Below are 26,491 nucleotides of genomic sequence, written 5' to 3'. Positions count from 1 at the left end.
ATCCAAGTCATGCCTTGTCATGGTTTCCTTCCTGACGTCTGCCCCAGATAATAGCATTGATGGATGTGGGTTATCAAGAGACAGAGCCAAGTTGCCTCACTTGACTTAGAAGTCTAGGTTATATTCCAGGTACCTCCAGTTCCCTTCTGCAGTGTTCTGGGGCATGGGGGGAGCTGTGTTTGTAATGTTGAAGGGCTCTACCTCTACTGTGTAGGGTGGATGAATGTCATTCCCTGTGGCCCAGAGAACACACACGTCACCAGTGTGGAAGCTGCAGGGAGACAAAGTTCTGGGCCACAGAAGCCCCCTCATTCTTTTTTTTTTTTTCATTTTCTTAATATAATTTATTGTCAAGTTGGCTAACATACAGAGTATACGGTGTGCTCTTGGTTTTGGGGGTAGATTCCCATGATTCTTTGCTCACATACAACACCCAGTGCTCATCCCAACAGGTGCCCTCCTCAGTGCCTAACACACCTGTTTTCAGAGAGAGTTTAGGAAACATGCGGGTGACAACTCTGTGTAGAATACAAACGTAAGTAGACTACGTGGCCTTTAAGCTCAGATTCTGAGTATGTATCCAAACTATTGAAGAAAAGTGCTACCTTTCAACGTGAATGGGATTGTGTTCTTGGAGTCTTTTGACGGGGTCTGCGGTGCCCTTGGCTTAGGGCTGTTCAGGGCTTGATGCTGAGATAACTCCTCCTCAGGGACCGCTCTGATTCTCTGGTGCCGTAATCTGGCACGTTAGGCAGCCCTGGGAGAGGAGAACTCCCGTCTGCTGCCAGGATATGCTGCTTGCCCTGAGCCCGGCTGGCTGGAGCAGATGAGCCGCGGGGACAGCCAGCAGACCCTTGGGAAGGGGTGTTTTGTCTGCCCTTCCCTCCCTGCTGCCCTCCCAGTGAACACCCACGGTTCTGGGCAAAGGGGTTTGGTCTCTCCGGGCTGGCTCCGCTCTTTGGCTGTTTTTACAGGGCACTGCTTCCAGTAAGCAGTGGGGAGGCTGCCAACGAGTACAAATTTTTCAGGGTGAATTTTGTTTTAACTGTTGTATTTTTATTGTACGAATAGTACCTAAATACATTCTCATGGTAAATAATGCGTAAACCTCCTCCATCATGTGCCGGAGGTAATCGCCATGGACACCTGGTACAGCTGTAAAGCGCTTTCTCTCATTAGTACAACAGGTGTATGCATTCTTTTGAAAACAAATTGAGTCATATGTAGTGGTTTGCTTTTCCCCACATAGTATGTTTTGGAGAGCATTCCATGTTAGTACATAGGCATTGCCTTACTATTAGTCTTTAACTCAAGTATAGTTAACTTACAGTGTTAATATTAGTCTCAGGTATACACTGTAATTACTCAACTCTTCCATATGTTACTCAGTGGTCATCACGACAAGTGTCCCCTTTTCCTCTTTACCCGTTTCACCCATTTCCCCCTCTTGAAACCATCAGTTTGTTGTCTGTATTTAAGAGTGTACTTTGGGGTACCCAGGTGGCTCAGTTGGTTAAGCATCTGGCTCTTGATTTCAGATCAGGTCATGATCTCATGCTCTATGGGATCAAGTCCTGTATCCTGCTCCGTGCTGACAGCATGGAGCCTGGTTGGGATTCTCTTCTCTCTAACCCTCCCCTGCTTGTGTAAGCACTCTCTCTCAAAATAAATAAATAAACTTTTTTTTTTAAAGTATATTTGTCTCTTTTTTTTCTTTATTTCTTAACTTCTACATATGAATGAAATCATAGGGTATTTGTCTTTGCCTCCATCCATGTTCTTACAGAACATAGTATATCCTTATCATAATTCATCTGAGCACTCTCTGAATGATGCACATCTAGGTTCTTTCAGAATTTCTTCTATTAAATTTTTTTTGTGTTTATTTGTTTTTGACAGAGAGACAGAACATGAGTGGGGGGTGGGGAGGTGGGGGGAGAGAGGGAGACACAGAATCTGAAACAGGCTCCAGGCTCTGAGCTGTCAGCACAGAGCCCGACGCGGGGCTTGAACTCACAGACCGCGAGATCATGACCTGAGCCAAAGCCAGACGCTCAACTGACTGAGCCACCCAGCCACCCCAAAATTTCTTCTATTAATTAAACACAAGGTTTGTTTGTACATAAGTCTTTGTAAATGCTCCCCTCCTCTCTACATTGAAAGAAGAAACCAGTATCAATTTCCAGGATGAAATCATTTTCCAGGATAGTTGTGCATTCCTGTGTTCTTACTGCAAGTACCAAACACACAAGAGCCTCCACCACTATCTCCCTCTAAATGTGACTCTATCAGAAGATTGGAAGAGGCATTTTGATGTGCTTCCAGCTTTAAGAAAGAAATAGCCTGTTTCAGGAGTAAAATTATAATAGTGGACTTCCTGATGTGTTCTCATAGCACCTATAAGTTTCCTTCCTAGCACTTAACCACAAGTTAGTTAGGTAATTTGTGTAAGTATTTGTTAAACACTGTCTCCCCCTAAGACTGTAAGTTCACTGAGGGCAGGAACCACCTGTCCTCTCTGGTTGACTGCTCCATCCATAGCCTCGAACATAAAACTTGATACGTAGCAGGCGTTTAACAGAGTGTGTGAAGGAATAGAATGAGCAGGGATGTCAGAAGGATTGAATCTCTGTAAATATGGAATTTTATGTATCTTGGAAGAGTCAGTGTTAAAAAATTGTCATAAAAATATTTGAAAACTGTATATTATCATTGGAACTGACTAGAATAACAATAATAGAGCAAGGAATTGAACTGAGAGATGATAAGCAAACATTTAGTAATGATGAGATTGGTTTTTAAAACAACTAGAACTTGCCCAGGCAGCATTTGTTCTGTTTTATTCTTTTTATTTATTTATTTATTTATTTTTTTTTTTGAGTATAGTTGATACACAATATTACATTAGTTTCAGGTGTACAAGCTAGTGATTCAACATCTCTATGTGTTACGTTATGCTCACCTCAAGTGTAACTCCCATCTGTCACCATACAGTGCTATCACAGTATTGTTGACTATATTGCGTATGCTGTGCCTTCTCTTCCCATGACTTACTCATTCCATAAGTGGTACCCCTATCTCCCACTCCCCTTCACCAATTTGGCCAGTCCCCCCATGCCCCCTTCTCTCTGGCAACCATCAGTTTGTTTTACATATTTGTAGGCATGGTTCTGCTTTTCATGTATTTGTTTTCACTTATTCATTTGTTTTGTTTATTAGATTCTGCACCTGAGTGAAATCATATGGTATTTGTCTTTCTCGGTCTGACTTATTTCACTTGGCATAATACCCTCTAGTTCCATCTATGGATTGTCATAAATGGCAAGATCTCATCCTTTTTTGTGGCTGCATAATATTCTTTGTGTGTGTGTGTGTGTGTGTGTGTGTGTGTGTATGTGTGTGTGTGTGTGTGTGTGTACATTTTTATACATTCATCTATTAATGTATACTTAGGTTGCTTCCATATTTTAGCTATTATAAATCATGCTGTGATAAACATAGGGTGCCTTTATCTTTTCAAATTAGTGTTTTTGTTTTCTTTGGGTAAATACCCAGTAGTGGAATTATTGAATCATATGGTATTTCTATTTTTGGTGTTTTGAAGAGCCTCCTAGTGTTTTCCACAGTGGCTATATCATTTTTGCAGTGGGAAAAAGACAGTGTCTTCAATAAATGATGCTGGGAAAACTGGACAGCTACATGCGAAAGAATGAAACTGGCCCACTTTCTAATACCATACACAAAAATAAGCTCAAATTGGATTAAAGACCTAAATGTGAGACCTGAAGCCATAAAAAACCTTGAAGAGAACATAAGTAGTGATTTTTTTGACGTCAGCCATAGCAACATTTTTCTAGACAGGCCTCCTAAGGCAAGGGAAATGAAAGCAAAAATCAACTGTTGGGATTACATCAGAGTAAAAAGCTTCTGCACAGCCAAGGAAACCACCAACAAAACAAAAGACAACCTACTGAGTTGGAGAAGATGGTTGCAAATGATATATCCAATAATGGGTTATACTACCAAAAATACATAAAGAACTCATACAACTCAACACCAAAACAAAACAAAAAGACCAATCTGATTAAAAATAGAAGACATGAAATTTTTCCAAAGAAAGACATACAGACAGCCAACAGACACATGAAAAGATGCCCGACATCACTCATCAGGGAAATGCAAATCAAAACTACAATGAGCACCTCACACCGGTCAGAATGGCTAAAATAAAAAAAATATAAAAAAAACAAGAAATAACAAGTTGGCGAGGATGCAGAGAAAAAGGAACCCTCATCTGCTTTTGGTGGGAAGGCCTTCTTTCTGTTTCTCTTTCAGTGCACAATGTTCCCTGACTTGAAGAGTCCCAGTAAATTAGATCCATATTTGATTATTTACTCCTCCCTTTCTGTGTCTCCCCATTCCTACCCCAAGAAGAAAAAGGAAGGAAAGAAAATGAAACTTGAGGTGGGGGTAGTTTATTCTTTCGAAATAGATGGAACTCCCATCCCTAGCAAAAAACTGAAAATACATCTTGGACCTTTGGCAGATTCCAAGTTTGGATTGGCAGCATCCTTTTTAAAAACCATGCAAACACCACCTTTGCACTGCAGATTGCTCCCTTGGATTGCTTTTGTCTCAAACCCCTAACTGAGGCAGTGAGTTTGGTCCAGAGTGGAGAAGGGTAGGCAGTTTGAGGCCCATACCCACTGGGCCCTGGCTGAGTGAGGAGGGCAGCGTGGGGACATAGGTGGCCAGGGGTGGGGGAGGAGGGACCTACAGAGAACCCATGTGCTACCGAGGCAAGCCTGGCTCTGTGTGGGATACAACGAGCGTGTTGGGAAAGGGGTTTTCATTCTTACGTATTTTTTATTCATCCTCTCTAAAGCTCGTATTCCTTTATATATGTGTGTGTGTCTGATTGTAAAGATAGGGCTTACTGTAGAAAATACAGGAAATGCAGAAGAGAAACTGGTAGTAATTCTACCACCAGTGTTAGCCACTGTTACATCTTGGTGTATTTTATGCCTTGGCTTTTTATATATACATAGCTGACAGCTTCTACTTAAAACAAAAAAACAAAAAAAAAAACAATCAAACACTAATTCAGAGCCCTTTTGCCATATTCTTTTTTTTTTTTTAAGTTTATTTATTTTGAGAGAGACCCAACACTTAAGCATGGGAGGGGCAGCGAGAGGGAGAGAGAGAATCCCAAGCAGGCTCTGCGCTGTCAGCACAGAGCCCAAGATGGGGCTCAAATCCATGAACTGTGAGATCAAGACCTGAGCCGGAGTTAAGAGCTAGACACTTAACCACCTGAGCCACCCAGGTGCCCCATTTTGCCATATTCTTAAACTTGATGTTTGGTGGCTGCAAAACTGGACGTTGAATAGGAGTATCAAAACTTAACCCTTGCACAACATTTTTGCTGATATAAATAGCATTGTGCAGAATACACCTGAACACAAACCTCTTCACTATAAAGATTTCAGTATTTCAACAAATTGTGTACGTCTCATTATGAGGCCAAAGTGTGTGCAGACAGTTTCAGGACTGATTGGCATGGCAGCTTGCCCTCTGGAAGGATGGTCCCTGCCGCTTCCACCAGCAGTGAGGAGAGTACCCTCCTCGTCACCACCAGCAGCATGTAGCGATGGTCCCTGGCAGTTTAGTAGACGGATAAAAGTACACCATTGTTTTAGGTCACATTTATTCAATTACTGTGTTGAACATTTTTCCATAGGTATTTTTACCATTTATATAGTTCTGTGACTCGTTCTTGTCTTTTGTTTATCTTTCAAAGTGGATTTTGGTTTCTTCTTCTTTTTTTTTTTTTTTTTGAGATTTATTTATTTTGAGAGAGAGAGCACATGTGCATGCTGGAGCAAGGGAGGTGTAGAGAGGGAGACAGAGGATCCCAAGCAGGCTCAGTGCAGAGCCTGACTCGGGGCTCAATCCCACAAACTGTGAGATCATGACCTGAGCCGAAATCAAGAGTCAGACATTTAACTGAAGGAGCCACGCAGGTGCCCCAGGATGTTGAGGTCTCAATGGATTTTATGAACTCTATGGGTAACATAGTTTCAGATATTTTTTGGCTCTCTTTTATTGCAGGTATCTTCCTTTCAGTTGTCTGTGACCTTTGAATTGTGGCTGTGGTTCATTTTGATGAGCAGCAGTTGTTTTAAGTTGTCAAACTGCCCATTTTTTTAATTTCTTTAATTCTGTTATGATGAGATTGATATAGCTCCTCCTTACAGCACTTAAATAACCATCTCCTTTTTCTTCATTATCTTCAGTGATCTTATTTATTAACCTTTACCCCTTTAGTCTGTTTTGTTCTTTTGATGGTGGCAGTCAAGACTGTAGCTAATTCCCCCATTTATTCCCCCATGTCATTTATTGAGGAACCTATTCTTTACTCATTAATCTACGGTGGTTTTCTTACTACAAACTCTTACGTAAGTGAGCCTGTTTTCGGGCTATGTGTATCGTCCCTCTGGTCTATTCTTGTAAAACACCAGACCTTTCTGTTATTGCTTTCGTACTGGCTTGTTTCTAGGTGCAAGGAGATACGTGTGTCAATTAAGTAACTGCAATCATGGAATATTAGAATCATGAGCTAAGAAACCAGTGCAAAGCTCAGCAGTTGAAGCAACGGACTTGCCTAGGGCAGATCGTTGCATCTTTAGGAGAAAAATTCTTCACACCGTATTAAATATTTAAAATGTTATTAGATTACAGGAAGAGGATCATTATCAGCTGGTCCTTATTGGGAACTTGTCAGGTTATCTCAACTATTGGACATTTTGTTTTGATAGTTGCAAGAACCAGTCTATTGCTACATTTTGGGGTGTCATCAAGGTTACTTTCCATATTTTGATCACTGCTATTCCTCTGTCTTTGGGATGACAGGAAGTTGAAACAGATTATGAATGGGCTTTGAGAAGAATTACGATTTCCAAGTTGGTTTGGAAAGTGGTGAATATTCCAGGAGGAAGTATGAATAAGCTGTACATGACCTCGGGCTTCAGCTGATGAGACAGGCTGTGGGCATGAGGCTGTCCTGAGATGCTCCCTGCCCCAGTGCCAGTAGGTCTCACCACCTGCTGCTGATAGGATAGTGGAGGGAGTTTCCCAGATATGTCATTCGAATTTGCCACATGTCTGTAAGTATGTGTGTTTGTGTGTGTCTATGTTAAAGTTCAGGCAGTAAGAGAAAATTAAAGCCCTGCCCTTGCTCACTCCCCAGAGGTAACTAACGACCATTACTGCGTACTGTTAGTGTTTTATGCTGCTCTGTGTTCCCGTGGAAAAAACATGATTTTATTTGCATTTCGTTATTATTAAATTTTTAAAGTTTTTTTGAGAGAGAGTGAGTGAGGGAGGGGCAGAGAAGAGAGAGGGAGACATAGAATCTGAAGCAGGCTCCAGGCTTCGAGCTGTCAGCACAGAGTCTGATGGGGGACTCGAACTCCCATGAGATCGTGACCTGAGCTGAAGTCAGATGCTTAACCGACTGAGCCACCCAGGCGCTGCCGTTATTATTAAATCTTTAAGAAAATGTTATGCCACGTATTAATAGTGTGCAATTTGCTCACTTATCTGCAGTGTGTCCTGGAGATATTTTCACGTTGGTGCACGTAGATGTATCTGCCTCACTCTTTTTAGATGTGGCATCATTTTCCGTAGTCTGACTACACCCCAGTTCATTTAACCATTCTGTTAAGGGACATGGAAGTTCATTCTGCATTTTCCTACTATACACAGTGGCTCAGTGAACATCCTTGGATGTGCTTCCGCATGCAAAATGTGTTTCTCTAGATCAGTGGTTAGTGGTTCTCAAACTTTTTGGTCTCATGACATTTCATACTCTTAAGTCTTATTGAAGATTTCAAAGAACTTTTGTTTATGGGTTGTGTCTGTCAGTATTTAGCATGTTAAAAATTAAAACAAATTGTGAAAACATGAACTTAAAATAATAAGAAGCCCATTGTATGTCATATTGTCATATATTTTTTTTTTAATTTTTTTTTCAACGTTTTTATTTTTTATTTTTGGGACAGTCAGAGACAGAGCATGAACGGGGGAGGGGCAGAGAGAGAGGGAGACACAGAATGGGAAACAGGCTCCAGGCTCCGAGCCATCAGCCCAGAGCCTGACGCGGGGCTCGAACTCACGGACTGCGAGATCGTGACCTGGCCAAAGTCGGATGCTCAACCGACTGCGCCACCCAGGCGCCCCTTGTCATATATTTTCATTAAAATGTGTCATTTTTCACATATGTGTGAAACATATATATTTTCATTTAAAAAACTTCAAAAACAAAAATCTTATAAGAAGAGTAGCGTTTTCCATTTTTGCCAGATCTCCTTAATGTCTAGCTTAATGGAAGACCGCTGCATTCTCACATCTGCTTTTCATTCATTATGTGGCAATATCCCATGTCCGTAGCCTCTGGAAACTCACTATCTAAACTCATAAAAGAATGAGAGTAAGAAGGCAAATAAAGCTGATTGTGAAAGCAGGCTTAACATCACAATCTTCTTGAAAGATTCTCAGGTTCCAGACCACACTTTGAGAACCATTGCTCCAGGGTCAGACTTGAGGGTGGAGTTGGAAGTTCAAGGGTCACAAGGTATGCACATTCCAAATATAAAAGCTACTTCCGGTCGCTCTCAGAAATGTTAACGCACACACATCAGGGATGTAGGGGAGCAGCCCCCTTCCCCACTTCTTTACTGATACTTAATATTTTCAGAGTTTTATATTTGCCATTCTCTTGGAAACGGCATCTCACTGTTTCAGTTAGTAGTTCCCTGTTTGTACTGGGATTTCACAGGACGTGGCTCTGGGGTCTGGCTATGACACTTAGAGGTGTGCTAGGGGCTGCTCATTGTTTCCAGCCACTTACTGTTGCGTTTTGGCCTCAGGTATTTGATCCTAGAGAGACCATCAGGTCTCAGCTCTTTATCATTGCTTTATGAAATCTCCTCCAACCCCAGTCTATCTTGACTATTTTTTTTTTTTTTTAAGCGAAAGGTTCCCTGCTTAATCTTAGTCAATGAGCAAAACTAGCACATGCCTACTAGGAAATGTAAGGATGTCTTTTATTTTATTTTATTTTATTTTATTTTATTTTATTTTATTATTTTTTTAAATTTTTATTTTTTATTTTTTTTAATTTTTTTAAAATTTTTTATTTTTAACGTTTATTTATTTTTGAGACAGAGAGAGACACAGCATGAACGGGGGAGGGTCAGAGAGAGAGGGAGACACAGAATCTGAAACAGGCTCCGGGCTCTGAACTGTCAGCACAGAGCCCGACGCGGGGCTCGAACTCACGGACCGCGAGATCATGACCTGAGCTGAAGTCTAACGCTTAACCGACTGAGCCACCCAGGCGCCCCAAATTTTTATTTTTTTAAATATAATGTCAATTTGGCTAACATGCAGTGTGTACAGTGTGCTCTTGGTTTTGGGGGTAGATTACTACGATTCATCACTTACATGCAACACCCAGTGCTCCTTCCAACAGGTGCCTCCTCAATACCCATCACCCATTTTCCCCTCTCCCCGTCCTCCCCCCCCCCCCCCCCCCCGCCGCATCAACCCTCAGTTTGTTCTCAGTATCCAAGAGTCTCTTATGGTTTGCCTCCCTCCCTCTCAGTTTGTAACTATTTTTTCCCCTTCCCTTCCCCCATGGTCTTCTGTTAAGTTGCTCAAGTTCCACATGGGTGAAAACATATAATATCTGTCTTTCTCTGACTTATTTCACTTAGCATAATACCCTCCAGTTCCATCCACAGTGCTGCAAATGGCAGGATTTCATTCTTTCTCATTGCCAAGTAGTATTCCATTGTATATATAAACCACATCTTCTTTATCCATTCATCAGTTGATGGACATTTGGGCTCTTTCCATACTTTGGCTATTGTTGAAAGTGCTGCTATGAATTGGGGTACATGTGCCCCTATGAATCAGCACTCCTGAATCCTTTGGATAAATTCCTAACAGCGCTATTGCTGGGTCATAGAGTAGTTCCATTTTTAATTTTTTGAGGAACCTCCACACTGTTTTCCAGAGCAGCTGCACCAGTTTGCATTCCTACCAACAGTGCAAGAGGGTTCCCGTTTCTCCACATCCTCACAAGTGTCTGTTGTTTCCTGAGTTGTTAATTTTAGCCATTCTGACAGGTGTGAAGTGTTATCTCAGTGTGGTTTTGATTTGTATTTCCCTGATGATGAATGACATTGAGCATTTTTTCATGTGTGTCTGTTGGCCATCTGGATGTCTTCTTTGGAAAAGTGTCTCTTCATGTCTTTTGCCCATTTCTTCACTGGATTATTTGTTTTTCGGGTGTTGAGTTTGGTAAGTTCTTTATAGATTGTGGATACTAACCCTTTATCTGATATGTCATTTGCAAATTTCTTTTCCCATTCCGTCAGTTGACTTTTAGTTTTGTTGATTGTTTCCTTTGCAGTGCAGAAGCTTTTTATCTTGATGAGGTCCACTAGTTCATTTTTACTTTTAATTTTCATGCCTTTGGAGATGTGTGCAGCAAGAAATCGCTGCAGTTGAGGTCAAAGAGGTTGTTGCCTGCTTTCTCCTCTAGGGTTTTGATGGTTTCCTGTCTCACATTTAGGTCTTTCATTGTAAGGATGTCTTTTTAAAAAGTCTTTTGGGGGCACCTGGGTGGCTCAGTCAGTTGAGCGTCCAACTTCGGCTCAGGTCATGATCTCATGGTTTGTGGGTTCGAGCCTCGCGTCGGGCTCTGTGCTGACAGCTCAGAGCCTGGAACCTGCTTCCGATTCTGTGTCTCCTTTTCTCTCTCTGCCCCTCCCCTGCTCATGCTCTATCTCTTTCTGTCTCTCAAAAATAAATAAATGTTAATAAATAAATAAGTCTTTTGCATCTCCTGGGTGGCTCAGTTGGTTGAGCATATGACTCTTAATTTTGGCTTAGGTCATGATCCCAGAGTCATGAGATCAAGCCTGTGTTGGGCTCCACACTGGGCATGGAGCCTGCTTGAGATTCTGTCTCTCCCACTCTGTCCCTCTCCCCTGCTCACGCCCTCTCTCTCACACTCTCTTAAAACAAAAAACAAAAAACAACAAAGCTCTTTCTTTTAAGTGTTAACATCTGCTGCACATTTGATGATCATGCATAAGGATTCTTAAAATTTCAAAAAGCACAGAGAGAGACGTTCTGTACCCTTTCTTGGTGAGGTTCCCCTCTTCTTTGACCAGGTTGTGTTTGCAAAACAGAAAATGATATCTATCAAATGAGAGAATAGATGGAAAGAGGCCTGAAGCATGGTTTGTATTCAGTACATGCTGGTTGATGCTGAAGCTAGTGTATGTTAAGCTTTTGCAACCTGGGCGTGCTTTGCAGTATTGTGATGAGCCAATACAGCTGAGATGAGAGGCTTTGCTTCTTCCCAGCTCTCCCTCATACTCAGGCACCACTCAGGTGCTGGAGGCTCAACTCCGGCTGAGTCTGGGTGACAGTAACTTGCCTCCTTTCCCTTCGCCAGTGTCCCTTACAGGAAGGAGAGTCTGATGATTGTGAAAATCTTCTTCCTAATAAGGCTTCGTTCCTTTTAAGTCTCTGTAAACTCTCTAAGCCTTTATGCTTTCAGTTTTCTCTGCTGCACACACCAAAGTGAATAGTGGGACAGAAAACGGATGCTCTGGGGCTGTCTGGGCGGCTCAGTCGGTTAAGTGTCCGACTTCAGCTCAGGTCACGATCTCATGATTTGTGGGTTCGAGCCCTGCATTGGGCTCTGTGCTGATGGCTCAGAGCCTGGAGCCTGCTTCAGATTCTGTGTCTCAGTCTCTCTACCCCTCACTCGCACTCTGTCTCTCTCTCTCAAAAATAAACAAACATGAAAAAAAAAAAGGATGTGCTGTAAAGAACAGAAGAAACACTCTTGTGACACTTAATGCTTCCCAGTGAGGAACAGCTGTGTGGGGCATGTGGGCACAAAAGGCATCTCGCCTTAGAATCTGTTTCAACCCTTGTAACGTGAGGACATTGGCTAAAATTAGTTACTGGATGCACACCAGTCCCCTTCTGATTCTGGCCTGCGGTTCCCTCTGTGCCTTACTGTTCTTTTCCACCCCTCATCTCCATTTGTTCATGTTCTTATTCATTTGGCCCTTCACTGAGCACCGCACTGTGCACTAGGACCTACCCGTGAAGAAGGCCGGGAGCTTGCAGCCTGGTGGGGGAGACAGCTCCCCGGGAATTGCCGTGAGAAGTGTTTTGGAGCAAGGGCCCTGGTGGGGAGCCTCAACCCATCCGGGACACTGGAGATGGCTTTAGGAGGAGCGGTCCGTCAGCCTGTGTGAAGCCTCTTAGGGGAGAGCGGACATGGTTTCTTGAAAGAAGCAGAAGAGGGTCAGTGTTACTGGGCCCTATTGAACAGGGGGAAGAGGTGGGGGGCAAGACCTGGGAGGGGTGGGCAGGGGCCCCATCAAGGAGCGCCTGTGGCATTCGGATTTTAGCTTATCCAGCGCAGTCAGAGAGCTCTTAGCTAAACGGGACATAATCACAGCCACATTTTAAAACCTCACCCGGGTGCGCTGCAAGAATGGATTGCAGTTGTGGAGAGACTAATTAGGGGCTCCTGCAGTGCAGTTCGGGCTGACGATCTCTGTGCACTTTGAGGACGGGGACTGTTACAGGTGTCTTGGAGTCCGCCACGATATTCTGTGTGGGGCGGATACCTTATCACAGTTTCCCAGGAGCCATCGTGGGGAACTCCGTGAGCACATGGGAGCTCTCCTGGGGTGTTGGAGCTGACCTGGGAAGGACCCAAGCCAGTCCCATTGGGCAGCTCTGCTCTGGGGTTTCGTGGTCACTTCCGCAGCCTGGCCTGGCACTGGACGGTGAGGAAGGAGTGGGCCGGGCCTGGTGTGGAAGCCTGATGTCCTGGGTGGGGCTGGCGGTTGGCACTCAGCACCAGGCCGAGCAGGCGGCCCTGTTGTGGGCCTGTGAGAAGCCGCAGCTCTGGGAGGGCCCTGGAGGGGGGCAGCTGAAGGGGCTGGGGTCCTGCAGGGAAATGCCACTTCCCTCTGCACCTGGACAGTTGCTCCCAATGCCTGCCTTCCTCTGCTGTCTTTAGGACCAGTATTAACAGCTACTGAGGTGCATGTATACACACACACACACACACACACACACACACACACACATTTTATGAAGGCTCTACTTTCCTAGAGCATTAAGTTCACAGCAAAACTGAGGGGAGGTACAGGGATTTGCTAAATACTCCCTGCCCCTACACAGGCATGGCCTTCCCCATTATCAACATCCCCCGCAAGAGTTGTACATTCTGTGGGCTGGGAAACCGTGTAAATGACCTGTATCCATCATTATGGTATCATACAGAATATTTTCACTGCCCTAAAAATCCTCTGTGCTCTGCTTATTCGACCCCTACCCCCACACCCCTGGCAACCACTGATCTTTTTACAGTCTTTAGAGTTTGGTCTTTTCCACAGTGTCATTGAGTTGGAACCGTATGGTATGTAGCCTTTTCAGATTGGCTTCTTTCACTTAGTCATATACACTTAACGTTTCTCCATGACTTTTTGTAGCTTACTGGCTCATTTCTCTTTAAATTTTTTTTTAAATGTTTATTTAGTTTTGAGAGAGAGACAGAGACAGAGTGTGAGCAGGCGAGGGGTAGAGAGAGAGGGAGACACAGAATCAGAAGCAGGCTCCAGGCTCCAAGCTGTCAGCACAGAGCCCGACACGGGGCTCGAACTCACGAGATCATGACCTGAGGCAAAGTCCGACACTCAACTGAGCTACCCAGGCTCCCCAGCTCATTTCTCTTTAGTGTTGAGTATCCCATTGTCTTGAGGTACCACGGTTTATCTGAAGGACATCATGGTTGCTTCCAAATCTTGGCAATTATGAGTAAAGCTGCTGTAAACCTCCATGTGCAGGTTTTTGTGTAGACATGAGTTTTCAAGTCCTTTGGGCAAATACTAAGGAGCAGGATTACTGGATCATGTGGTAAAAGCATGTTTAGTTTCTTAAGAACCTGCCCGAATGTCTTCCAAAGTGGCTCTACTATATCGCATTCCCAGTCACAATGAATGAGTGTTCCTATTGCCTCAGGTGTTGTCAGTGTTCCAGATTTTGGCCATTCTAATAGGCACGTACTGGTACCTTGTTTTCATCTGCATTTCTCTGATAACACATGACTCTCTTCATATACTCGTTTCCCATCTGCTTGTCTTCTTTAGTGAGGTGTTTGCTAAGGTCTTTGGCCATTTTTAATTGAGTTGTTTTGTTTTCTTATGTTGAGTTTTAAGAGTTCTTTGTATATTTTGAGTAACAGTTGTCTCTCACCTAAACCCAGCATATACTGACTCCACCTGTGTGTCAGGTCCTTTCAGCGCCGTGTTTTCCCGGCAGCAGTCCTTCCAGACAGTTCCATTTGTTTTTCACTTTTGAGAGACTGTGGGATGGCCATTAAGATGCGAGTTTTGGAGCCGGACCGCCTGGGTTCCGATCCCAGCAGGCGACATACCCACTGTGAGACCTGAGGCAAGTTGCATAATTTCTCTGTCCCACAGTTTCCTCATCAGTAAATTGGGTAAGAGTAGAGCCTGTCTCATGGGGTGGTGACAATGAAAGGGCCTACCACAGCGAGCACCAGATCAGGGTCTAGGACAGGGCAGGCACTCTGGAAAGACTGGCTGCCGAGCCGACAGGTGAGGAACTGAGGAGGGCAGAGGTCAGATCACCAGCCCGGGGGCACGCGGAGCGGGCCTGGTAAGCAGCTCCGTCCCGAAGCCTGTGTACTCTGCCCTCCCCCAGTCTTGTGAGCGGGGAGCAGTGCAGAGAGAGCAGGCTAGCTCGTGCCCCAGCACAGAAGCTGCTCACTTATGCTGGGGCTTGGGTCCCGCCGCTGTGGGATCACCCTCCCCACCACTTGCACTCTTGCTGGGGAGGCCACTGGCTCTGCTGCAGCCATGACCAGCCCCACCCCAGCCCTGCAGGTCACCAGGGCTGCAACTGTGGGGCTGACGGCCCCAAGGACGTTGAAACCCCCTCCCCCCACCAAGCCCTCCCTGCCAGCACTACAGGATCGAGTCTTCAGGGCTGTCCTTTATGTGATCCCCAGATGGACCCTGTGTTCCGGGTGCAGTGGTCTGCTCCCCTTCATAATGCGCCACAAACTCTAAAGGCTCCAGGTGTCTGCTTGGGCTGGTTCCCCAACTGGGTCCTCCTCCCTTCGAACAGGAACACCTGCCAGGGCTCAGCCATCACCCTGATGCACTTTGTCTTGTCTGTTATCACTGGTGTCTCTGTTCTTGGCCTCCTCTACTGGACTGTAAGCTCTTCGAGGACAGGGACCATGTCGTCTTTACCTTTGAGCCCCTTGTGTGCCCCATACACCATGTGCGCAGTAGACGCCCAGTGAATCTTTATTGGGTTGAGCTTAGCACCACTGAGTTCTGAGTACCTTCGGGAGAACATCTGTGCTGTGTTGCCCTGTGATAGACACAGGAAGAATAGAGCTCCTGGGGAGGGTAGGTGTCCTTGGCACCTTGGCTGTCTCTGATATGCTGCTGGCACAAAGCCCTGTGCCATTAAATACCTAGCTCTGATGAACTTGGATGTCTCTTTTCTTTTTTGAGGCTTCTTGAGAAAAGTGTTCGCCGTGTAATCCGCGATGTCTTAGAATGAGTGTCTTTGTATTTGCAAATGAGTCTCGTGACCGGTTATCTGAATAATGGTAACAGTTGTTGTGAGTTGTTTTCATTTTACTGGAGTCACTAACTTTGATTCATTACCAGATTTAGACACTCAAAGCCTTATCCTACACAATAGAGCTCCTTTGTTGCCAGAACTCCAAAAGCTAGCTTTTACAAGCCATCATTGAGGGGGAGATGATACAAAAGGACTTAACCAAGCTGTCTGGTCTCAGGCTGTGGCCCCATTAAATCTAAGATCCCAGTTATCCAAGGCAGGCTTTCACGGTACATATGTTCAAGAGTTGTGGGAGATAAGACAAATGTGTAAACCAGTTAATAAAGGTGAAATTCAAATAATTATAAGTGCACTGAAGAAAATAATACAGGATGTGACCGAGGAGCCCCGTATCCCCATTGCTTACCGTGGAGTCTGATGCATAGAACATAAGACTGACAGCTGCTGCTTATTGAGTTCTTACGGTATGCTGGCACTGTGGCAAGCATTTCTGTGAGGCTTTGCCAATGAGAAAAATCAGATTCTCAGAGGTTAAGTGACTTGTTAGTAAAAGAGAAAACCCAACTGCTCTTCGATATTGTGAGATCTTTACAAAAGCAATATTCAGGAATAAAGATTCCAGAACCTTTCCCCCTACCCTAAAGATTTACCTAACTTTTCCCTTCAGGCTAAAATGCCTTCCCCCTATCCAGTTGGACTTCCATATTTATTTCCACACAGGTTGGCCTCTGTGTCAGGGACGACTGGCTGGATGGTAATTTTCTTCTAACCTCTTTATACTTAAAAGTGTCTGTTGGGGCGCCTGGGTGGCTCAGTCGGTTAAGTGGCCGACTTCAGCTCAGGTCATGATCTCGCGGTCCGTGAGTTCGAGCCCCGTGTCGGGCTCTGTGCTGACAGCTCAGAGCCTGGAGCCTGTTTCAGATTCTGTGTCTCCCTCTCTCTGACCCTCCCCTGTTCATGCTCTGTCTCTCTGTGTCTCAAAAATAAATAAACGTTAAAAAAAAAAAAGTGTCTGTTAAATTGCCCCTTGGCCTTAAGTGTCTGTTCATCAGACGTTTTTTCTTAAGCTGACTTCATGCCCCTGACCTCCTTGTTTGGACAGCATCCATTTCTCGTGTTCATTTTGAAATGGTGTTTCCCTGCTGCCCTCTTACAGTGCAGAAATCCAGGCTGCATTTCCTTTAGTGGAGGTGTGGCAGGTCTGGGACTGCTAAGGAACTTATTCCTGGCTCTCACCTGTCGTATTCCTGCTGGGATGTTTTGATGACACAGTTTATTTGATCTGGCCCTTCCCTTCCATGGGTCCAGCCTCCATCCCTACTGAGTAAACTCCATGCCAGAGATAAAGACTCATATGTGCCACCGACTGAGCCAGCCAGATGCCTGGCACTGTGGGTTCTGATGACACTTTCTTATCAGCTTGGGCCCGGAGCTCAGGACTAGGCTGCTGGGGAACTGAGGCTCGCCCTTTCCTGCTTCTTCTCGTGTCATTGGCTGGCCTGGCATTGCACAGCGCCCACCCTTCTGCACTCCACCCTGCCTCCATGCCCTGCCTCCACCTTCTCTCCTCTCTGGTCACTCATTCCCAGGGTGTCATCACCCTGGGGGAAGAGCAGGGACTTGGGATCGTGTCGCATCTGCACCAAGTATTAGCTGTCTGACTTTGGAAGTTACTCTGAGCCTTATTTCTTCATCTGACAAGTAGGACCAGATGACACCTAGTCCGTAGGTTCTTTCATTGGATTGAACAAGAGCATCTAATTCCTATTTAATTGTAGTATTTAATAAATGACCCATTTTCCTTTAGTAAGTGATTCTGTGATGGGAAGTAGCTTGTATGTGATCAGTACGTGAGGGAATACCAGTATGGGGGAGTCACATTGGTTTTCATGGCTTGGCGAGTACATGGTACCCATTCACCCCATGCTCTTCCTCTGGGCTCCGTTTGGTCACGTGCCGTGTTTCAGAAGTGTTGTCGGGCAGTTCTCTCTGGTCTTTTTCCATTTTCCTTTCTCTTCTTGTGCACATAACCCAGCAACCTTCTTCACATACCCTTTCATCGCACTAGTATGTTTTTATCAGGATTATTGCTGTTTGGTTAGTGCTCTAGGTACAGATCTTGTGTGATTTTCTAGAACGGTACTATTCTTTTTTTTTAACACGTAAATGGCATTATAGCAGAGATGCTTGTGTTGATTTCTTTGTTCTGCCTCCCATCTGGCCTTTTGCACTGCGCTTCATTTCATGGAACCAATCCTTTAGCCTGGACCTGGCTAGGACCTACAGGAAATCAAAGACAGTTCAGCCAGGGGCACCTGGATGACTCAGTTGGTTAAGTGTCCGACTTCGGCTCGGGTCATGATCTCACAGCTTGTGAGTTCGAGCCCTGTGTGGGGCTCTGTGCTGATAGCCGGGAGCCTGGAGCCCGCTTCGGATTCTGGAACCCTCTCTCTCTCTCTCTCTCTCTCTGCTCCTCCTCCACTCCCGCTCTGTGTCTCTCGCTCTCAAAAATAAATAAACATTAAAAAAAATTTTTTTAAACAAAGACAATGCAGGCAGTTGTGTACTGTGACTGTTTTTTGTTTTTGTTTTGTTTTATTTTGTTTTTTCTTTAGAGAGAGAGAGAGAGCTTGAGCAGGGGAGGGGCAGAGAGAGAGGGGGACAGAGAATCCAAAGTGGGCTCTGCGCTGACAGCAGCAAGCCCGATGAGGGACTTGAACCCACCAATTGTGAGATCATGACCTGAGCTGAAGTCAGATACTCAACCAGCTGAGCCCCCGTGTCTTTTCATGTGTGCCCCTGTGACTGTTTTTTCGTGTTGTTTTCACCTGCATTGTTGTGGCACATTCCTGACTGGTGTCCGCTTCTATTCTTGACCCTGGATGCGCAGTTGTTGACATCGCATCTAGAGTAACCCTTTAAAATGAAAATCAGAATATATGTTTGCGTTAAAAATTCTGAAAGTTATTCTGTGTGAATTTTAGGATTGAGGAAATGAATATGTGGATATATTTGGGATCTAGGGTTCTCACTGTAAGAGAGAATACAGATGTGGACTGGGGGAAGGGCAGTGGTGTTAAATTGGAATTTTCAGTATAAACTCTGTCTCTCTCACACACACATGTATAGATTGATTTCCTAGCTGTGTCTGCCGGAGGAGGCTAGGAGCAACAGCATCCCTGAGCAGTGGGCACATCTGGCTTCCATATCCTGGGTTTACAAATTCCGTTACCCACTAAAAGGAACTGGGGCTCCCTGAAGAGAGAATTCTTAAACTTATTCCCCACAGGGAGCATGGCAGAAGGACACAGGAGCTAGTTTGAAACATTTTGAGTGTCAAAATAAGTAACAGCAACCAGATCATAAACTATTGAAAAACAAAAGACCATATGAGTCTATATTGATACTAAAAAGCATAAATTGGGGGTAGGGGAAGTTCCTTGTTATTGTAAAATGCTAACTGTTACAAAAGCAGAGGGAAGGTAAAGTTGGAAAACTCCATCTGCGACCCCAGTTGAAGTGTCTGATTCACCCCTGGGTGAAAGTTTGTTGGGGACCAAATACTTACACAGTCAGAGGACACAGACGATTTGTTTCTCAGGGAAAAAAGGCACTTTTACGGCAGAGCCCTGACAACAGCTTAACCAAGTAACCGTCATATGTGACATCACTTGTTCTGGAGGAAACCGATGTCAGGTGCCTTCCCAGGGTGTCCTGCAAGGGACCCCCAACCCTTCTGTAGGAGACCTGCCTGTAATGCACAGTCTTGGTTGGAGCATGAAAAGACAAGCAGATGAACACAAATTAGGGATCATCACACAAAACAGAGGGCCTGTGGTCTTTGCCCCCGTGAGGGTCACAAATAACAGAGGAAGGCTGTGGAACCCTTCCACGACAGGGTGACTGAAGAGACGTGACATCTGGATGCATGCTGTATGGTGCAGGATTGGATCCTGATTGGAGGAGGGGAAAGTTGCTGCATAAGATAGTTTAGAAAATCCGAACATAGATAGCAGTATTGTATTTTTTAAAAAAATGGATAATTGCACTGGGTTCTATAGGAATGTCTTGTTCTTAGAATCACACACTCCTGAGAGGAAAGGGTCATGACCTCTGCAACTTACTCTCAGGTGGTTCGGGAAGAGAAATAAACGTATGTATTATATATACATGTATAGATGGAGAGAGCAAAATGTTAACAATGGTTGAATCCAAATGCCAGAGTATTTGGGATTTCACTGCAATACTCTTTTTTTTTTTATGCCGATACTGTATTTCCTGCACGTTTACAGATTTTATGTAATTTTTCCACTCGTATTGTACAGCTCTCTTCAGAGCTGTAACCGACATATAATATTGTGTAAATTTAAGGTACACAACATAATGGTTTGACATATGTATGTATTGCAAAATGATGACCACAGTAGTTTTAGTTAGCATTCATCACCCCACATAGTCTTTTTTCTTACGATGTGAACTTTTAAGATTTTATTAGCAGCTTTTGAATATATGGTACAGTGTTGTAGTTTAACTGTAGTCACTATGCCATGTATTACGTCCTCGAACTTATCTTCAAACTGGAAGTTTGTGCCCTTTGACCACCTTCACCCACTTCCTGTACCTGCCCCCATGTTCCACCTCTGGCAACTACCAAACTCTTCTCTGTTTCCGTGAGTTTGGTTTTGCTAGAGAAAACATAGAAGTAAGATCATACAGTACTTGTCTTTCTCTGACTTCTTTCACTTACCATAATGCCCTCAAGGTCCATCCATGGTGCAAATGGCAGGATTTCCTTCCTTTTTTTTTTTTTTTTTTTTAAATACTTTGTTTTTGAGAGAGAGAGAGAGAGAGAGACAGAGCAGAGTGGTGGAGGGGCAGAGAGAGGGAAGACATAGAATCTGAAGCAGGCTCCAGGCTCTGAGCTGTCAGCACAGAGCCCGACACGGGGTTCAAACCCAGGAACCGTGAGATCATAACCTGACCCGAAGTTGGAGGCTTAACCAACTGAGCCACCCAGGCACTCTGAGGACTTCCTTCCTTTATAAGACTGAACATTATAACTTCTCCGTAGGTCTGAAAAAAAAAAATCTAAATAAAATGCTTAATTAAAAAAAAAAAAAAAAGATGAGGTAAATGCAACAAAATGTCAATATTGTTTTAAACTCCTGGGTGTCTGTTATATTATTTTCTGTAATTTTATGTATGTTTACGTTAATTTCTGATGGTAAAAAATTTTTAAAATAAAATATTTAGGTACATTGAGTACTACTTGCCTCTTTACTAGAACGCTGAGTTCTTTTTATGCCTTTTTTGCCCTGGTACCCAGGTTATGGGAATTTTTTTACTCACTGGACAATCGTCAGGTTTATACAAGCTCTTCTTCCCTGTGGTGTAGACTTTCGGGGTTCCCCACCACAGGAAGGAAACCCTTCTCGTTACTCCCACCCTTCTGTCCCAGCTTGGCTCCTACTGTTCCCTGACTCTTGACTTCCTGTATTTCTCATTTCTGGCCTGGGAATACCCTTCGGGGCTCGATGTGTTTCTTTTCCTGGATTTGTCTTGACCCTTCCCAGAAAGCTCTGCCCCTCTGGTCACTCAGAAGAACCACTTGGCCCAAGTCGCTCCCATTCCAACAGAGCCCTGGCTCCTGGGACCCCTCTAGCATGGCCTCGTTGGAGTGACTGGCCCAGAGAGGAGTGTTTTAAGAGACTGAGAGATTAAAGTTCTGGTGTTACCAGTTACTAGCTTGGATAGAGATTATTTTGAGCTTTTGGTTTTATCTAGGGTAAAATGAAGATAAGATACCGTTTTCTCCCTCCCTCTCTCTTTCTCTCCGATTTGGTCGTGAGGTTTAAATGAGGCAAGGGTTTAAGGACCGCCTGTATCCTGTGAATGTGGGTTGTCTGTTGTCTTTTCTTCTGACCTTCCATTCCAGATGAAAAACATTTTGAGCTCAGCACATCCTCAATTTCCGTCTCTCTAGACTCAGTTATATTTTCTTTCTTCCTCTTTTGCAAAAGCTTTGGTATGAAAAGTTTACTTATTTATGCTCTGGCAGTTTCCACCAGTGCCTTGGGGGAGGTTTTTGAGGTCCCAAGACAGGACCTGAAACACATTATCCTATAGAAAGAATGTTACTACATGCTGGCTATGTGCACTGCCAGGACCATACCTAAGAAATACAAGGAAGGAGCAGACAGGTTTTCATGAAATCCTGATAGCACTGTCCTTTTACATGAGAAAGTATCTGGAGAGAGGATACCAAGCAAGCAACGCATCAGAAACCATCCATTTATAACCCGAGATCAGTAAGCCTTGGTGGGTGGGGACTTCCTAGGCAGCGTTTAGCAAAGTCATGCTAATGCAAGAGCTGTGTGACGTTATCCCTACGGCCCAGCGCTGTTCTGACCGCTCTGTTTTTATAAAATGCAAGAACTGAAGTTCAGTGGGCTATGAGAATTGAAAGCTCCTTGAAATGGGTGACCGACCCCCAACTCATACTGAAGCCATTCCTAGCTGGCAAGAACATACCCTATCGTTGGACACTCTGACGGTGTGTGACTTGTCACTGTGATGTCCTCCAAGGGCTCTTGCTGAAAAGTCCTTTCTTGATGTCTGTGGGTATAAAAATACCCAATGAAGTGGGGGTGCTCTGACCTCATTGTACCTCCTCCACCACAAGATTCTGCTCCCCGGACAACATCCCCGTCACTGCCTTCTCCTGCCACAAGAGTAAAGCCCACCCCCTCCCCAGAGGGAGGCGACGCTTTGAGGCTTTTTATGTTTCAGGGACTAGGGAAGTCCACTCCAGTATCTTCCTGCCACCCCTTTCCCCTCTTTCCAGGGTGGGCATGCCCCCACTCTTTAAAGCAACAACAGAACCTGCTAGTTACCTCATACAGAAGAATGCAATACTTCCTGAGTAACTCCTGGGAACCAGGCAGCCTACTGAGAATATAGACCTTAATGTCATCGTCCGTTTGGAGAGCCTTGGCTTTGGAAGGTGAAGTGACCTGAGGTCACCCAGCTGTGAGTGGCAGAGTTGGGTTTGAATAGAACAGCATCAGAGCCCAAGCACCTAGCACCTCTCACACCGTGCAAGGTGTGGAGGACAGTGTGCCTGCTCTTGGCTTGAGATACACGCTCCCACATGTGCCAGATGGGGGCCCGGGAGTAGGACCCAGGTTTCCTGCCACACCGCCCGACACCCATCCCTCTGTTAGCGGGTTTGCTCTCTCTTCCTTGGGCTGTACTTTTACCTGTGCCTTCTTTCTTCTTGGAGGAGCCGGAAAACTGCTGATTTGCCATCCAGTGACCTGTCACCAAAAGTTCCTTCAGCCTTCCCTTCATCAGGGTAGAAGTCCTGGCTTCTCTGTTCTAAAGGACTCCTTTTCTAGTCCAGTTTTCTTTCTTTTTAATTTTTTTTTCAACATTTTTATTTATTTTTGGGACAGAGAGAGACAGAGCATGAACGAGGGAGGGGCAGAGAGAGAGGGAGACACAGAATCGGAAACAGGCTCCAGGCTCCGAGCCATCCGCCCAGAGCCCGACGCGGGGCTCGAACTCACGGACCGAGAGATCGTGACCTGGCTGAAGTCGGACGCTTAACCGACTGCGCCACCCAGGCGCCCCTGGTTTTCTTTCTTTTTAAAAAAAATTTTTTTTAATGTTTATTTTTGAGAGAGAGACAGAGCATGAGGAGGGAGGGGCAGAGAGAGAGAGAGAGAGAGAGGGAGACACTGAAGCAGGCTTAAGGCTCTGAGCGCTCAGCACAAAGCCCAATGCGGGGCTCGAACTTATGAACTGCGAGATCATGACCTGAGCCGAAGTCAGAAGCTTAACCGGCTGAGCCACCCGGGCACCCCATCTTTTTCTTATTTTTTTTTTTAATGTTTATTTCTTTTTGAGAGAGAGTGAGAGCACATGCCTGAGCAGGAGAGGGGCAGAGAGAGAGGGAGACAGAAGAACCAAAGCAGGCTCTGTGCTGTCAGCAGTGAGCCTGACACCGGGCTCGAACTCAAGAACCGGGAGATCATGACCTAAGCCGAAGTCAGATGCTCAGTCAACTGAGCCACCCAGGCACCCTTTTGCCCAGTTTTCTGATAGACCCTCCCCCCCTCCCCTGTAACCCCTCCCCTTCACTCAAACCTCACCCAAATTCAGCCAGCCTTGCTATTCTTTTAGCCCTGGTTCTTTTCCTGCGCACTTTTTCTTTTTATGGTGGTTTCACTTTCAAGAGCTTTCTCCAGCTGAGGCCAAGCTGCCGTCATGACCAGCGTCGGCCAAAAATCTCTCAAATACTCAGCTTTAATATGAATCTGGTTTTGGTTCTGACCTTGTGGCGCATTGCTCTGTGACTGCTACCACTGAGAGACCTGAGGCTGGCTCCAGATACTGCTCACCCATTTATTTAGCGCTGTCTCTTTTTGCTTCTCAGGTACCCAGATAAGCTGTTTCTCCCCAAGTTCCTTCTCCTGGCGTCAGGCTGCCTTCGTGGATTCTTACTGTTGGGCTGCCGTTCAGCAGAAGGACTCCTTGCAGGGCGATTCCGGACACCTTCCACTGTGGCTGCATAAGGTAACTGGGGATGTTTTCTCACCCGATAGCCTTGTAGACGGGGGAACCGAGGCCCGGAGAGGCTGTGCCACGCAGTCACACAGATGCGCATGGCCAGCCAGCAGCCCTGTCACTCGGATCATACAAGCCTGGCACTTTAAATTTGGTCAGAAGAACTCAGAAACCTCAGAGATTACTTGGTTCGGCACCTTCACTAGCAGATGCAGAAACTGAGGCACTTTTTGGATTTTCGCGCCATAACGGCGGGCACCTATTGTGTCATGTTTCTACCCTTACTGCCCAGTGGCGTCTGATGCAGAGTAGGCTCTCGGTGCCTTTTGAATTGCCTGGGTGAGCGATGTTGGATAGGGGCAGAGCCTGGACTCAAACCTAGCCTTGGCCCGCACCTTTTCCACTGCTACCAGGGTCCCTTGGGGAAAGTGGCGTCCAACATACCATTTGGTTTCTTCTCGCCAGTGCGTTGCTGGAGCATCAGGAAGCCTAGTGATGACTCCTTCTGGGGGTGTTGGCTGTGACAGAGCTGCTGGGATCGATTCCTTGGCGTTTTGACGGGTCCACATTCCGCAAGGAAGGGGAGACATACTACATAGGAGACTCCAGTGTCCTACAGAGAAGAGGCCCCGTCAGGAGCTCCCTGGTCAGGGAGTGATGGAGTTGGGGGGTAACATGGGGTATGGGCGGTGAGGAACCGGCGCCGGAGTCAGCGGGTTTGTGCAGAACGTTCTTTGTGTCACGACACGGCTCAAGTAGGTCTTCTCCATGCGTGTGAAAGTAGGACTGTGTATCAGCCCGTCATCATTTTCAACCACTGGTTCTGCCATCCATCATGAAAACAAAAAGAATGTTTGTGTTTCTTCTGGTGTTCTCCTCCACTGAGGAAAGAGTGCTGCTTTAGTTTCTGAAAAGCCAAAGGCTGAAAAGTTTGACTCTGGCCTTGACCTATTGCTGAACACGCCGCATCCTTTGTAAAAAAAGAACAATTTAAGTCCTTTGCTATGACTCAGGCCCTCGTGTTAATTTATTGTGTGCCACCAGGCAGAGTGATGCCTACAATGGCTGCTTTTTCTTTGGGGTTGGGCTTTTCTCTTTGACTTTTAGCCTTAGCGCTAGCTGGGTCCTTGTCAACACTGTAGGTCTTAGTAGCCAGGCCAGCAAATAATAAAGATATTCGATAGGAATGGACACAGTTCCAGAAGCTGAACAGCCTTGTCTGCACGTCAGAATCCATGCTGTTTTAACATGGGTCTCTGTGTTGTGATGCTCTTAGGGGAAGGGAGGGTGTGCCAGGCTGGGCACTGACAGAGCCGTAGAAGAAGAATGTATCATCTGGCGTGTCCAGCATATGTTAGGGATGTTAGAGACGTGAAACTTTGAAAGTAGGAAGAAACAAGGGTTTTGATGCAGTATAAGGTGAAGGACACCTAGAGAGATAAGCTGAGGACTCAGGACTAGTTGCTGACCACAGTCAGGTGCCTGGCCATCCACTGCCCCTGCCGTGTAGGAGGAGAAGCCCTGTAGAGTGGTGTGGGCAGCCAAGCCCCCGGTGTCCAGTGTTAGTGAGACACTAAGGAGCTTTCTGGTGGTAGTAGGCTAGCTTGTTTGGATGGAAGTTTGGCTGAGAGATTTTTCCAGATCCATAGGGCTTGGGGCAAAAATTAAGAGTTGACACAGCCAAGTTGAAAGGAGCTTGGTCAACACACCCCAGGCTCAAGAGCCCATTGCTAGGGAGTAAGGGGTGATCCTAAATTAGACCAGCCCTCATGGGGACCAGCGTCCTGGTTTGAATCACTTTCAGTACTGACTGAATGAGGAGATACGGGGACTGTCAGCATCTCGAGTCTGCCCACCAGCCAGCAGCAAAAATAAATCTTTTCCAGAAGTAGGTAACTTCATCCAGAGCCTCAAACTCTTGTCTGGTTTTTCACGTGTAGTTTCAGCAGCTGATACACAGGAAAACCAAGAGAAAAATCAGAACTAGAAACAGACCCACAGGATATCCAGTTGATAAATTGATCAGATACCGTATTTATTTATTTGTAATTTTTTTATTATGAAATTTATTGTCAAATTGGTTTCCATACAACACCCAGTGCTCATCCCAACAGGTGCCCTCCTCAATGTCCATCACCCACCCTCCCCCCTACGCACCCCATCAACCCTCAGTTTATTCTCAGTTTTTAAG

The 26,491-nt window shown here is 45.3% G+C and overlaps 1 protein-coding gene across 1 annotated transcript in view; it reads left to right on the top strand.

The window, feature by feature from the left end:
- Window positions 1-26,491, top strand: part of PANX1 (pannexin 1) — a 50,598-nt gene that overhangs the window by 4,423 nt on the left and 19,684 nt on the right. Inside the window, exon 2 of the mRNA XM_047070654.1 lies at window positions 24,170-24,309. Within this exon, the coding sequence (XP_046926610.1) occupies window positions 24,170-24,309 (140 nt within the window). The remainder of the gene's footprint in view (window positions 1-24,169; window positions 24,310-26,491) is intronic.

This window comes from Lynx rufus, unplaced genomic scaffold (genome assembly GCF_022079265.1).
Source record: "Lynx rufus isolate CCGP_SWC_20201006 ecotype Redwood Valley unplaced genomic scaffold, mLynRuf1.p SCAF_9, whole genome shotgun sequence".
In the NCBI taxonomy this organism is placed as follows: Eukaryota; Metazoa; Chordata; class Mammalia; order Carnivora; family Felidae; genus Lynx; species Lynx rufus.
This window is presented reverse-complemented; position numbering and strand designations above follow the sequence as displayed.